Below are 13,044 nucleotides of genomic sequence, written 5' to 3'. Positions count from 1 at the left end.
CATCAATCCCCGGTGCCTCAATGTCAAACGTACCAGAGCAAACCACTCTGGTATCATTTTTCTGTTGATCTACAAATTGAACAGGTATCGGGGGGAACCTTGCAGTCACTTTCCACCAGTGGCATTGAGTGAGCGTGAAGAAAATGTTTGGGTACTAGAGATAGAAATCATTTTTAGGATCTGCCAAATGGAAGACAAGAATGAGCTAGTGCAGTTTTTGAAGACTGATTTCTTCCAGGTGATGGGGAAATACCCACATTACCTGGAGCAGTGCTGAGCCATGACTGAGTTTCATCCTCTATTCCTGCAAAATGTGGAAAAGATCCTCTGTGAGCTAAAGAGATCGGAAGGCTTTCTGGTGAGGATACTGGATGCTGAATTAATATCCCTGTGACCTTACCTGTGGGAGATCGGATCTGCCAAACGTGAGCTGGAAGCGTATAAGAAAGTACACACCTACTTCACTAAGGTAGATGGTACCATTGATGTGAGGAGATTCCTGGAGAAAAAGTGGAGGGATCCTCGCTGCCTTAACAATCGTACCCCTTGGTACCAAGGTGAGAGGGTACCCATAGGGTCCTTCTTGTATCTGGTGAAATTTTACATTGGTCGTCCGCCTCTTATGGAAGCTTGCTCACACTGTAAACATAGGAAATTACAGAAAGAACCCTATGTCGTGGGGCAGAGGAAGGGTCACAGACGAACCAATATGGAAAAGAAGAAACATCAGAGGAAATACCTGTAATTAAAAGTTCGGAATGAATATTCATTGTACATTCTGGACTCCCACCGTTGCCTTTGCATACCCTGCCCACTTCTCTGTGACACACCTAAAGATCTCTGAGTGCTATTTTTCAGCTCTTTTGCTTTAGAGGACCAATATTCTGAAGCCTCTTCCTACCTTCTCTTGCCAAGAGCCTAAGAGAGCCTCACAAACACTTTGAACAAAGGTGCCTGAGATGGTGAAACCTGGTCCTGTCTGTAACATCTTGTTGCAACTTGCACCCATTCTCCGTTACAGGGATCTCTGGTTAACATTTGTCATTCAGCCATACTTCTATTTGTGAGGCCTCAAAGGCATTTAGGCACCTAATTCTCATTAAAATCAATCAGGTGCCTAAATATCTTTGAGGATCTGGGCCAAAGTGCTCAAACAGGATGTTGCTGAAGAGCCAATAACAAAAGAATGCACTTCTTTGCATTTATTGTCCTTTTTCAAATGTAATAAAATAAGCATTCAGAGTGTGACTTGTTGACGGGCTGGTCTATGAGTTTACACACACTGTGTACCCAATAAACGGTAACATCAACCGCTTTTATGCTGCCATTTCATATTGGGTGCAGAATTTCCAAGATGTTGTCCTACAGACATGTATTTGTCTGATCTTTACGTCCCTCTGCAACATTATTGATAACAGGTTGAGCGTGCTGCCTCCAAGCCTGATCTGTATTGTGAGGTTCAGCAAAAACAATTCATTTCATCAGGCCCAACAACCAGCTCAGAGAAGTCAATACAGAACTCTCTGGAGAGACAAGAGAAAAGGGAAGGGAAATAGGAGAGGGACAGAAGAGATGAGGAAGAGCACCAGGGGCATGTTGGGGCAGTGAAAGTGGTTATGTATAAGGGGAATAATATAGTGAAAGGGATATTCATTTGGGCACAGGAAAATCCCATCTTTGGCAAACATCCAACCAGTTTATTTCTTATTAGGTTTGCTTTGTTTTACTGGGTTTAAAAGGTCTTGCCAAGTGTCGTTCTGTTACATTTGTGTTAAAAACAATGAGGGAGGAAACGGTTTTTTCAGTGTGTGAAGAGAATGTTTGTAGTTAGTGACAAGACAGACTATTTCTGCAATAACTTTTTGGCTTGCTCTTTGAGCCAGGTGATTTGTGGTTTCTTCAGACAGTGAAATTACAGATCTGTGAAGCACAGAATTTGGATCCACACTGCAAATCACAGTGTAATTGTAGCATGGGTAGGCATATCTGTGCTAGCTTTAATCTTGCTAGTGTGTATAATGGTAGTGAAGATGGGCTGGCTGGGGCTTCAGAGCGGGCTAGCCACCCCAGCACAAGCCCCCCAGGGCCCTAAGTACGTCCCTGGGTTGCTAGACTACTCTGGGGTCCATGTCACTGGTTCTTCATTGCTACTGTTACCCACACCAGCTAGATTAAAGTTAGTGGGGGATATGGCTACCTATGCTACAATTGCACCGTAATTTGCAGTGTAGCCATACTCTTTGTAACCCTTCTTGTGTGAAATGAAGGGTAAAGATTTAGCAAATCTGCTGCTATCACCTCTTTCTGTGTAGGAACAGCTAAGCCATGTCAAAACTAGGAGTGCTTTACTATCGACATATTGGTATACTATGTCCCAAAGCGCTCCTAGTCTGGATGCAGTATAGATGTGGTTATATCAGCAAAACTGTATTTTCCAGTAGGGTTTATTTCACCCCACCCCGCAGGGAAACAAGCTATACTGGTAAAAGTGCAGTTTTGACAGTGTAACTGCATCTTACACTAGGGACTTTTGCCAGCACAGCTACATCAGTAAGGGAACAGAGCCCTGACCGACCTAGCTATGCCAGCAGAAGTCTGTGGTGTATAGCCTGAATCTCATGATCTGTCCCTCTATGCTACATTGTGCAGCTAGCCATCTGCATTCTCCTTTTGCTGAGGAGCAGTCTGCATTTTATCTTTGGCTCCTGTATCCGTGAATTAGCTACTAGCACAAGGAGTTCCATGAGTAGATGGATCTTGTTGGCAGGTAATAGTTACTAATATGCAGGCATCTTTAAGTTGTCAATTGGCTTCATATATGTAAGAAACTAATTTTGTAAAACCATGAAGATGCCTCTTGTGTGGTGAAAGCAACTCAGTTCTTAATGTTGTGCAAGATGGAGCAGCCAAAGTCGGGAATGTAATTGTGACCATCTGAGCACCAAATGCAACTCTCAGATTGCATCCTAGCTTCTTGATAGACTAAACCTGGAAACTGAATCAGAACTGGCATAGTGGGATGGCTCTACATTGTAAAGGGAGGTCTGTTCTGGGAAATTCTCAGTGGGGGGTTGGGAAGCAACAGTATGGAGGATGGAGCAGCTGGGAAGTGAGGACTGGAAGCAGTTCAGGGGATTCCCTAGGCATTCAGGTCCCTATGCTTTCATTTTAAAAATAAATTCTGCATGTAGCACTTACAATGGCAAAGAAAATCAACCTTAAGTAACCGGATACAGTGTAGTGAATCTGCAAACAGCTTGACACTATATCTCTAGTATAAATTTTCCTCATTCACCTCAATATCAGTGCTAGACAGTTTAAATGTCAGCATTATTAACTGGTACACCACAGTCTTTTCAGTCTGCAGCCCTCTCTCCCTCTTTCACACATTCCAGAGTTAAACGGTTTTTCCAAACAAAGGAGACATCCCTTTTAATGACAGAAGCAGGGCGTGAACCCTTTGCCATTAATAAATTTGTTCCAGGCTACAAATGTCTGTGGTTTGTCCTAGGGATCAGGCTATGGCAAATCACAAACGTTTGTTTCTTGGAATGAATGTTTGACAAGTGTCCATACTAGCAGATACAAATTAATTTTAACTGAAAACTGATGTAACGAGCCTTTGAGGGGAGGGGGGGGCAGCCTACGGTATAAAGCACAAACATTTGTAGTGTCCAGATTAGCATGTACAAACTAATTGGCAATCAGTTAACTCTCCAGTCAGTCAAACACTTTAGTATAGATAAATCAATTGGTTGCACCAGCAATAGTCAACAATGCCATGGTTAGAACCCCACTTCTGTCCCCCAAATGCTGAGAATAGGGAGGTTGCTGGGATTCCTATCAGGGTGCTTGGTCCTGAACTCTGCTCAGGGGTTCCACTATTTGTCAGCCTTTGAGTACTTGATGTCTTGATAAATTTGAATCTCCATCCATTCTGTTGCTGGAAAAGAAACAGCTTTTGCTTCCCCATCCCAGAACCAGCTAATTGTTGGGGATTTTCACAGCCTCTTGGGGGCTGCTGTGAAGGGGGTAGGTGGGAAGAGTCTGTTTCATTGCTGTCCAAAATGAGTTCTGAATGGTAGCCATGAAACTGACCAGAGTCTTGTTAACTTCCCCCTACTGATGCTTGGGAAAGCCATGAGCTGCAACAGAGACACTTGAGCTGTCTGTCTGCAGTATCAGAAAGAAAGCATTGCATCCGGTCATGTTTGGAAGCTTATTATATATTCTTAAGGACAAGAAATGTTTTTTTTCCAAATTAAAGCATAAATTCTGCAGAAATTGCTGATTTTTAAGTCTCATCCCCAATTACCAGGACGAGTTTCTGCTCACCAGGGGTGAGTGAATTTTTAAGCATTAAACTAAAGAATCATACATTGAATGCGAAAACCATTGGTGTAGCCAGCCTGATGCCAAGTCCCCCCGATCCTGGGGGGATGCCAGGTCAGCAACACCAGAGTGGCCTCTTGAGGGTCATTATCCACCAGCACAAGTTAGACCAGCCCCAGAGCTGCTTTGATATGCAATGGAGGCCAGTTGACCCCCTAGGAGCCCCTAGGATCAGAGTTGTGTAAAGCCAGTTTTACCCCCCTCTAGCACACTTGGGGATCCAGCCCTTTGCATTTAGATTCAATAATTTTAAGCTTCATAGAACTGTGTTAAGTGTATAAACTGTGTTGATTTTTACACTACTAATTTCTTTAAACTCTGTTTTATGTGCTCAGTAAAGTGCCCTAATTTGTTACTGTTTAATATTTAATGCTAAGATTGTATAATTGTGATTGGTATTTTTTAGAAAATATTTTGTAGCCACCTCAAATAGTTACAATTTTTGAGAGAACAATATTCGAACAGGAAGACTATTACATTATTTGAGTTTGGACTCTCTAGAAAGAGAACGTGCCATGTTCTGTGCTGCTGAACTAGAAATAACATTTGATAAAACCAGCCTAGGAGTCTGATTTAAAAGAAATTGGAAAAGTTTCCAAGCATATGGGCTCTGTCAGTAGAGGCCATCTTCCAGAACAAAGGAGATCTCCGATGCCTTGCCAAGACTAGAGAACATCAAATAACCTAGGAATTTTTAGTCACTGCCTATATCTACATACATATTAGTGTTTATATCAAGCCAATGAGAACAGTATGAACTGTGAAAAGCCAGTCTCAGGAAGGCTGAGTTGTCTCTCTATGGAGAGATAAAACTGCAACCAAGGCCATATGTAGAGCAATGACCAGCTGGTGGTAGCAGCACAGACTAGGAATTGCTTCACAGAGGCACTAAGGAGTGCCAGAGACACTGAAGACTTTAAGCAGCTATGCTACAGAAGACCAAGCCAAAGAAAACATCTGGTGAGTACATGAAAATTTTCATAAACACTATCCAAGGGATAGGTAAACTCACAACCTGAACTGAACTGATTTTAACGAAGGATCTAGAATATTTCCTGTAACTGTTTCCTGTCTGCATCTATCAAAGGTAATGCAAAAAGACTTGCTCCTACATGCAGACTGGTTTAGGCAGGTTGAAAATCACCCTCTGAAATATAATTAAAATAAAAGAGGAAGAACGGTCCCGTTGGGGTCCACACAGGCTCAGGGGCCCACCCACATGGAGTAACTTGAAGGATCAGGGCCTAAATAAGGACAAGGGATGTCAGGGGTGCCTGGAATATTATTTTGAGGTATATATGGGATCAGATGCTTAGGTGTAGAGACTTGTACTCATGTGGACAGGGCTGCACTGATCACCAGGATCAGGGAGGAATTTCCCTCCTGCAGATCACACTGGCAGGGACCCTAAACATTTTTGGCTCTCCGGAGTATCCAGCAGGGAACCACCATTAAGAGAAAGTGGGCATATCTCACACAGTCTAATTCCTGCAACAAATGCACACACCTATATATTTCCATTCTTTTTTAAAAAATCTGTTTTTGATAAGGAATATTTAATATGTAGGTCCAACCAGGGAAGGTAAGAAATTAGAAGTTCTGCCATGGCTCTGATTGTCCCAGAAGTTACAGGTTTAATCAGACCCCAGATATTAAGGGACTGTCAACACATAGAGTTATTCTGGAATAGTTGTTCTGCTTTCAATTCACAACCTACCTTATTCTGGAATACCTTTCGTGTGTCGACAAGCCCTAATTCAACTTTTGTGTGTATGTGTATATACAATATGTAATGCAATCTTTTGGGGGCACTGAAGGGGAGAGGGAATAAGACATTGAGGTCCTTTAAATCTGAGATTCTGTAACATAATACTGCTGTTCAGTAATATGCTAGGAAAAGGGGGCAGCATGGTCTGGTGAGTGGACATGGAGTCAGCCAATCTGGATTCTATTGTCATATCAGCTATTGACCTGCTGTACACGCTCCAGGGCAGGAACTCTCTCTTACTATGTGTACATACAGTTCCTAGCTCAGTGGAGTCCCAGTCTCAGTTGGCGTCTCTAGGAGTGCCTGTAATCCAAATAATTTATAACAACAATAAAGCAGATGGGGGTGGCGGATAAGGGTAACTTTAACAGGAAAACAAGATTGCAGTGCTGGCCGTCAAATATTTGTTTACTTGCAAAACTGAACGCATGGAGCCACTAAGAGCTAATAAATATGGAACTCTGATAGCATTTTTACAGAGCACCTTTTCAAAGCAGAGTCACACTTTCAGTAAAAAGGAACTCTGGGAAAAGTGGGAATAGAACCAGATCTTCTGACTTCCCCAAGCCGGTACCAAAAGCATAAGACCCTTGCATATTTATGTTTTTTTTCTCATTTACTTGATGGTTTTACTTTGTTTTCAAAGACTCAATAGTTTCGTTACATTTATGTTTTCACTTTAACTGCTACAGAATAGAATGGTTGTGAAGGTCCTGATCCAACAGAGCTCTTAAGCACATGTGTAGTCCTGTTGACTTTGATGGAACATTCTTTTATACTTTACTTATCTCCATTAATTTTTTTGTTTTGTTTGTTACTTTCACAGCTTTAATCAGTCAGAGGCTGACAAGCTGTAATGGTTAGGTCCTTTCCCAGAGTTAAAGTAGCAGATGTTTTTTCAAATGTTCTGCCTAGCCTTTGTCTTTATTTCTCTAAATTGAATTTTGGTTTAGTTTATTTTAAATACAGAGTTACCTAGCACCCAACATACTAACTCCTAAACGTGGTATACCCTGTCCTATCTACAACTCCCATGGCTCAATTCAGACCACTTTATCCGCTGTCCACTGCAGGGCTCCTTCAGAATCCAAGCCGCTCTTGCTTCTCTCCTGTCTCTCTCTCTTTGATACATACACACACAGACTATTCACATAGCGTGTTTTCCTGTCTCCCTGAACCACTGCAATATCATATTTCTTCCATACATAAACATAGGCAGTGCTAATAACTTAGCTGAGGCTCCAGCAGGTTTATGTGGGGGGCAGCGTCAGCAAGATCTCCCATGTGTTTGAGGAAATACAGCATCTCTCTATAGAAAACTCATGGTTTTAGTTTAATTCCCACCGCATATATGTTGTTTTAATAGATTTATTATTTTCTCCCACTCAGAATTTCTGCAGTGTACTCCAGCCTGGATTCCTCAGACAGCAGATCACAGGAATCTATTCAGAGTCAAGACCACTGCACTGTTTCCCAGATAGGACAGTGAACCAGGAAACTTGTGGATCGTCTGGCCAGAATCACAAAGAAATTCAAGGCACATGGGCCCTTTGAAAGATGCTTTGAGAGAGCAGCTCCCTTAGGCTACCCCCAGAATACTGCAAGGGTTCTTCACTGAATTCAACTAGGGCTTGGGATGTGTCAGTTGTCGCCTAGCCAGTTTGAGGAAAAAATACAGAGGACATCCCAGGACAAAACCAAATTTTTATATTGGCTGCAACTGTGAGATAACTCTCTACCTGTGCAAAGCTGAACCAAAGTCAGAAAGGTGGCTGGAAATCAAGATGAAGTATAGAAAAGTCTGCACATATTGCCACGTGGGAGGGTGGGATGAGACCTGCACCGCAGAGTGACTTATCAGGCAGTACTGTGGCATCAATCCCTAGTGCCACAATGTCAAACGTACCAGAGCAAACTCCACTTGTTTCATCTTTATTAGTTTCATGGCTCTTGCTGTTGCCTGTTTACAAACAATCCCGTCCTCTTTGCCCATTGTGAAGGACCACGGATGCTAATGTTCAGGTCATCTGCTCTGAATAACCAACACTCTGAAGCCTTTTGGTTCCCTTCTGCCAACCATCCATGACATTGAATCTAAGGCCTTGTCTACAAATGGAATACTTCCTGATTAATTGTTCATAATTAACGTCATGTGTGGAAGTTCTAACTTCTGTTCGTCTCAAAGGTGCCACAGGACCCTCTGTTACTTTTTACAGATTCAGACTAACACGGCTACCCCCTGATACTTCATGTGTGGAGACACTTAATTTGCAACAAAAGTGCCTTTTTCCTGCTTAGCTTCCCCCACCTGGGTTAAGATAAACATATATTCTTGAGAACATCTTATTACATCTCATCCCTATACCATATATGGAAGTCTTGAGCTATGGCTTATGATTCAGCCTCCCATGTATTAAGGGGACAAAACAGAGCTGAAGCAAGACATCGCTCAAAGGTCCCTGGCAAAATAATGCAACTTTTTGTAAAATTTTACAGACTGATGGCTTTTAGCTGGAGCATTTGTTAACATGTTGTACCATGCACTTCCACACTCCTTCATTTACACTCGAAGGAGGGCAATATCTGCAGCCTTTATGCTGACATCTCACTTTGGGTGCAGCATTTCCAAAATGCGGTCCTAAAGACATGCGTTGTTTGCCTCACTGCCTCCTGTTCTCACTAATTTGTGTAACCTCTCACAACGTTACTGGGTGCAGGGGACAATTTCAATAGCCAACTCAGTTAAGCTGAAGCGGCGCTCCAAGAAGAAACAGGAGGAGGAACAGAGGAAAAAAGGAATGGAGGAGAAGATAGCTAGAACATAGCAAGAAATGAGGAATGTCAATAGGGGTAGGTGGGAATGGTGACAGCAATTTAAGAGTAGTAAATGAAGAGGATGAAGAGGAGAGGGGTTCAGATGAGCATCAGGATATGAGGAAAGGACAATATTCAATGATGCACAAGAACATACCTTTTCTAGCAAATATTAAACAGTTACTGTAATTCCTTGTTAGTTCTGTGTTAATGAGTTTATAAAATTCTTAGTGAAAGCTGGTCTACTGACAGTTTGTGTGTGGCAAGCTGGGGTATATACAGGTAGCACAGTAGCCTGCCCCACACGAATTGGCCGTGTGGACCCTGCTACTGCGCAGTAAAAGTTCCATAGCGCGCTTTGATCGACTCTTTCTAAGCAGTTAGTGCACTATAGATACATCTCAGCTTACCACACATTAACTACCTGTACAGACAAACCCTGAGTGATTTTTCAATGACAATTGGATTTAAAAATGGAACAAAAAGACTATTTTGCGGTGTGAGGGTCATCGTTTGCAGGAACAAAACACACTGTTTTTGCAGTAACCATTTGTCTTGTTTGAACCCAGAGAGATGCTGTTCAAAGTTCGAGGTTACATGTTTACAAAGCACAGTTTGTACCACATCCTGTGAAATCATTAAAGGTTAAGTCTTTGAAAACCTCATAGACTCATAGACTCATAGACTTTAAGGTCAGAAGGGACCATTATGATCATCTAGTCTGACCCCCTGCATGCTGCAGGCCATAAAACCGTCCCTACCCCTTCCCTGGACTCTGCTGTTGAAGTCCCCAATCCTGTTTTAGGTGACTTCAATCGGCAGAGACCCTCCTGCTAGAGATCCCTGCCCCATGCCGCGGAGGAAGGCGAAAAACCTCCAGAGGCTCGGCCAATCTGCCCTGGAGGAAAATTCCTTCCCGACCCCAAAAATGGCGATCAGTCAGACCCCGAGCATATAGGCAAGAGTCACCAGCCTGACCCCTGTCAGCCATTATACGATTTACCTACCATTGTTTGGTTTTCCTTGACTACTATGTTTTACCATTAAACCATTCCCTCCATAAATTTATCTAACTTAATCTTAAAACCAGACAGGTCCGTCGCCCCCACCGTTTCCCTCGGAAGGCCGTTCCAATATTTCACCCCTCTGACGGTCAAAAACCTTCGTCTAATTTCAAGCCTGAACTTCCCCACGGCCAGTTTATATCCATTCGTTCTCGTATCCACATTAGTACTAAGCTGGAATAATTCTTCTCCCTCCCTTGTATTAATCCCTCTAATATATTTAAAGATAGCAATCATATCCCCCCTCAGCCTTCGCTTTGTCAGACTAAACAACCCAAGCTCCTCTAGTCTCTTTTCATATGACAGGTTTTCCATTCCTCTGATCATCCTAGTGGCCCTTCTCTGCACCCGTTCCAGTTTGAGTTCATCTTTTTTAAACATGGGAGACCAGAACTGCACACAGTACTCCAAGTGAGGTCTCACCAGCGCCTTGTACAACGGGAGCAGGACCTCCTTATCCCTACTAGATATACCTCGCCTAATGCATCCCAAGACAGCATTGGCTTTTTTCACCGCCACGTCGCATTGTCGACTCATAGTCATCCTGCGGTCTACGAGGACCCCTAGGTCCTTCTCCTCTTCGAGAGGACTGTTAGACTGTCATTTCTTTCTGCCAGTGAGCAATGAGTATCATGACCTGTCCCTGTCTGTTTGGTTCTACAATAGCCCCTGCATTTCTCTGCATCTGAAGCATGGGCATTTTCCCTCTGGCTCCTGTATGTCTGAACTGGTCTTGTAAGGGGCTCTAAAAGAAGACATGTCTGATCAGCTGGCAGTGATTGCTAATATGTGTGGATCATGTATCACTGTATAGGCTGAGTATTTGTAGCCAATTGGCTGCAGACATGTAATATACTAATTTCTTAAAGCTCTTAACATGCTTTCTGGGTGGTGAAGACAACTCAGGCTTTAACGCCATACTGTGCATATGAAGTTAGGTGGGAATGTGGTGTGATCATAGAGCTTTGTGTGAGACAATCGTTCATGCTATTTTGGTTAAGAATCTGAACACCAGAAGTAACCTTTAGAATAGCCTCAGTTAACTGGAGGTAGGGTGTGGATTAAGAAGTCAGAGTGCTTTTGGAGGGAAGGAGGAGTAGAGAAGAGGATGTTGTGACTAAGGGCAGGTCTTCACTATGGGGGGGGGTCGATTTAAGATACGCAAATTCAGCTACGCGAATAGCGTAGCTGAATTTGACGTATCGGAGCCGACTTACCCTGCTGTGAGGACGACGGCAAAATCGACCTCCGTGGCGCCCCATCGACGGCGCTTACTCCTACCTCCGCTGGTGGAGTAAGCGCGTCGATTCGGGGATCAATTGTCGCGTCCCGACGAGATGCGATAATTCGATCCCCAAGAGATCGATTTCTACCCGCCGATTCAGGCGGGTAGTGTAGACTAGCCTAAGGAAGGAGAGTAGGGAACTTCCTGTGGAACAGCTAGGATATGGGCTGGGGGGAGCTGGGAAGAAGGCCAGAAAGGATCAGGTCACTTGCTGAATAGAGACGTAGGGAATGCCGTTGGGTCGATTTTCCAGGCATAAATTAGCGTCTATCTTGATTTTTGTTCACATGGATTCTGCAGCCCTTCCAGTAGTAGAGAATTCAAAATTTTATTTATTAGTTGCATTGGAATAGTGCCAGTACCCCACTGTGCTGGACAGAACAAAGAGAGAGTCCCTAGGCCAAAAAGTTTACAATCTAAGTAATATTTGACCTGTGTCTGCAGGTACAGTGTCGTCACTGAAATGAAATTACCTATTGCATGGAAGATGGCAGCCAAGCAGACCACCGCTGAATAACTTGGCTATAGATACAGGGGCAAGTCCCTAACTCTTCCAAAAATTGCCACCGGGTCCATACAGAAGGAAGAGAACCTCAGCTTTTAAGGTATCTCCTATGTGACCTACACAGCCTAAATGGTATAGACCCCAGGATCAAAGCAAAAGTTGACTCCAATACTAATGGAAACTAGTAACAAGACCGCCAAGATATTTCAAAACAGATGCTTAGACTTTCCCTCCCAAGATTGTTGTGTTCTCAGTTAGCTGGGAAAGCACTTTGAGAGCGAGAGATTAAAAATGCTATGAAAATGCAAAGTATAATTTACAAAGTATTTTGCCTCTTCATTCAGTTAGGTTTGCACTCACCAGAAATGGCCCATCTAGAATATTCTCTTGAACCATTTCATCCATGTATCCATGGTGTTGGAGCTCTGCCAGGTACTGTAGAGTCCCCCCTACTTCATCTTGAAGGGATTTTGCACAGATCACTGCCTCAAACTTGGTCTTCTGGGCAGCTTTGTGAGCCACCAGCCAGTGACCAGCCCCTGGCATAAGGAAGTACAAGATTGAAATAGACATCAAAGTAGGCAAACAACCTTTAGAATGTGTTTGTGCAGCACCAACAGTGTGCTAGGCACTTCGGCATTTGAGCTGATGTAAAACATGGCTAAATCAATGTTTTTTTTAAATGATCTCTCTATAAAATATTTGTGTATAAAATAATTAATCGGGGGGCAATTCTATTGTCAGATAAGGACAGAAATATCAAGGTTGTAGCCAGAGACAGAGAAAAGCAGAATTTTACTACTGTTTTTAAGTAAATCCTGGATTTTTTCTGTAATTTCTAAGTATTTCATGGATATCAACTCAGCCAAAACAATCCCACAAAATATATAGGGCATAGCTAAAAACAATGAAAGGGGACAGATGCTGTTCCCTGCATCTCTGGCTGCAGCTGTACTGTTCCTGTCCTACTTTGTCATCAGGCTGTGATTCCTATTGAAATTCTCATTAAAATGAAGCCCTAGAGATTTTACAACTGTCCACTTTATATCAGGTGACGTTCTGGAACATTTTCAGGTACATTTAAATGTAGTTTTAGAATGTACTTGTTTACATTACAAATTCTGATTATTAGTGTGTGTCTCATTATAGCATCTAGGAGCTCCAGTCCTGGACCAGGACTCTGTTGTCTAGATGCTGTACGAATGCAAAACAAAAA

At 42.8% G+C, this 13,044-nt stretch overlaps 1 protein-coding gene across 5 annotated transcripts in view; it reads right to left on the bottom strand.

Annotated features, from left to right (window-relative positions):
• XRRA1 (X-ray radiation resistance associated 1) overlaps nucleotides 1-13,044 on the bottom strand; it is a 54,035-nt gene that overhangs the window by 33,192 nt on the left and 7,799 nt on the right. For all 5 annotated transcript variants that reach the window (XM_054015892.1, XM_054015893.1, XM_054015894.1 and 2 more), the window contains exon 3: nucleotides 12,189-12,367. In XM_054015892.1, coding sequence (XP_053871867.1) covers nucleotides 12,189-12,367 — 179 coding nt within the window. The remainder of the gene's footprint in view (nucleotides 1-12,188; nucleotides 12,368-13,044) is intronic.

Source organism: Malaclemys terrapin, chromosome 1 (genome assembly GCF_027887155.1).
Source record: "Malaclemys terrapin pileata isolate rMalTer1 chromosome 1, rMalTer1.hap1, whole genome shotgun sequence".
NCBI classification, from domain to species: domain Eukaryota; kingdom Metazoa; phylum Chordata; order Testudines; family Emydidae; genus Malaclemys; species Malaclemys terrapin.
This window is presented reverse-complemented; position numbering and strand designations above follow the sequence as displayed.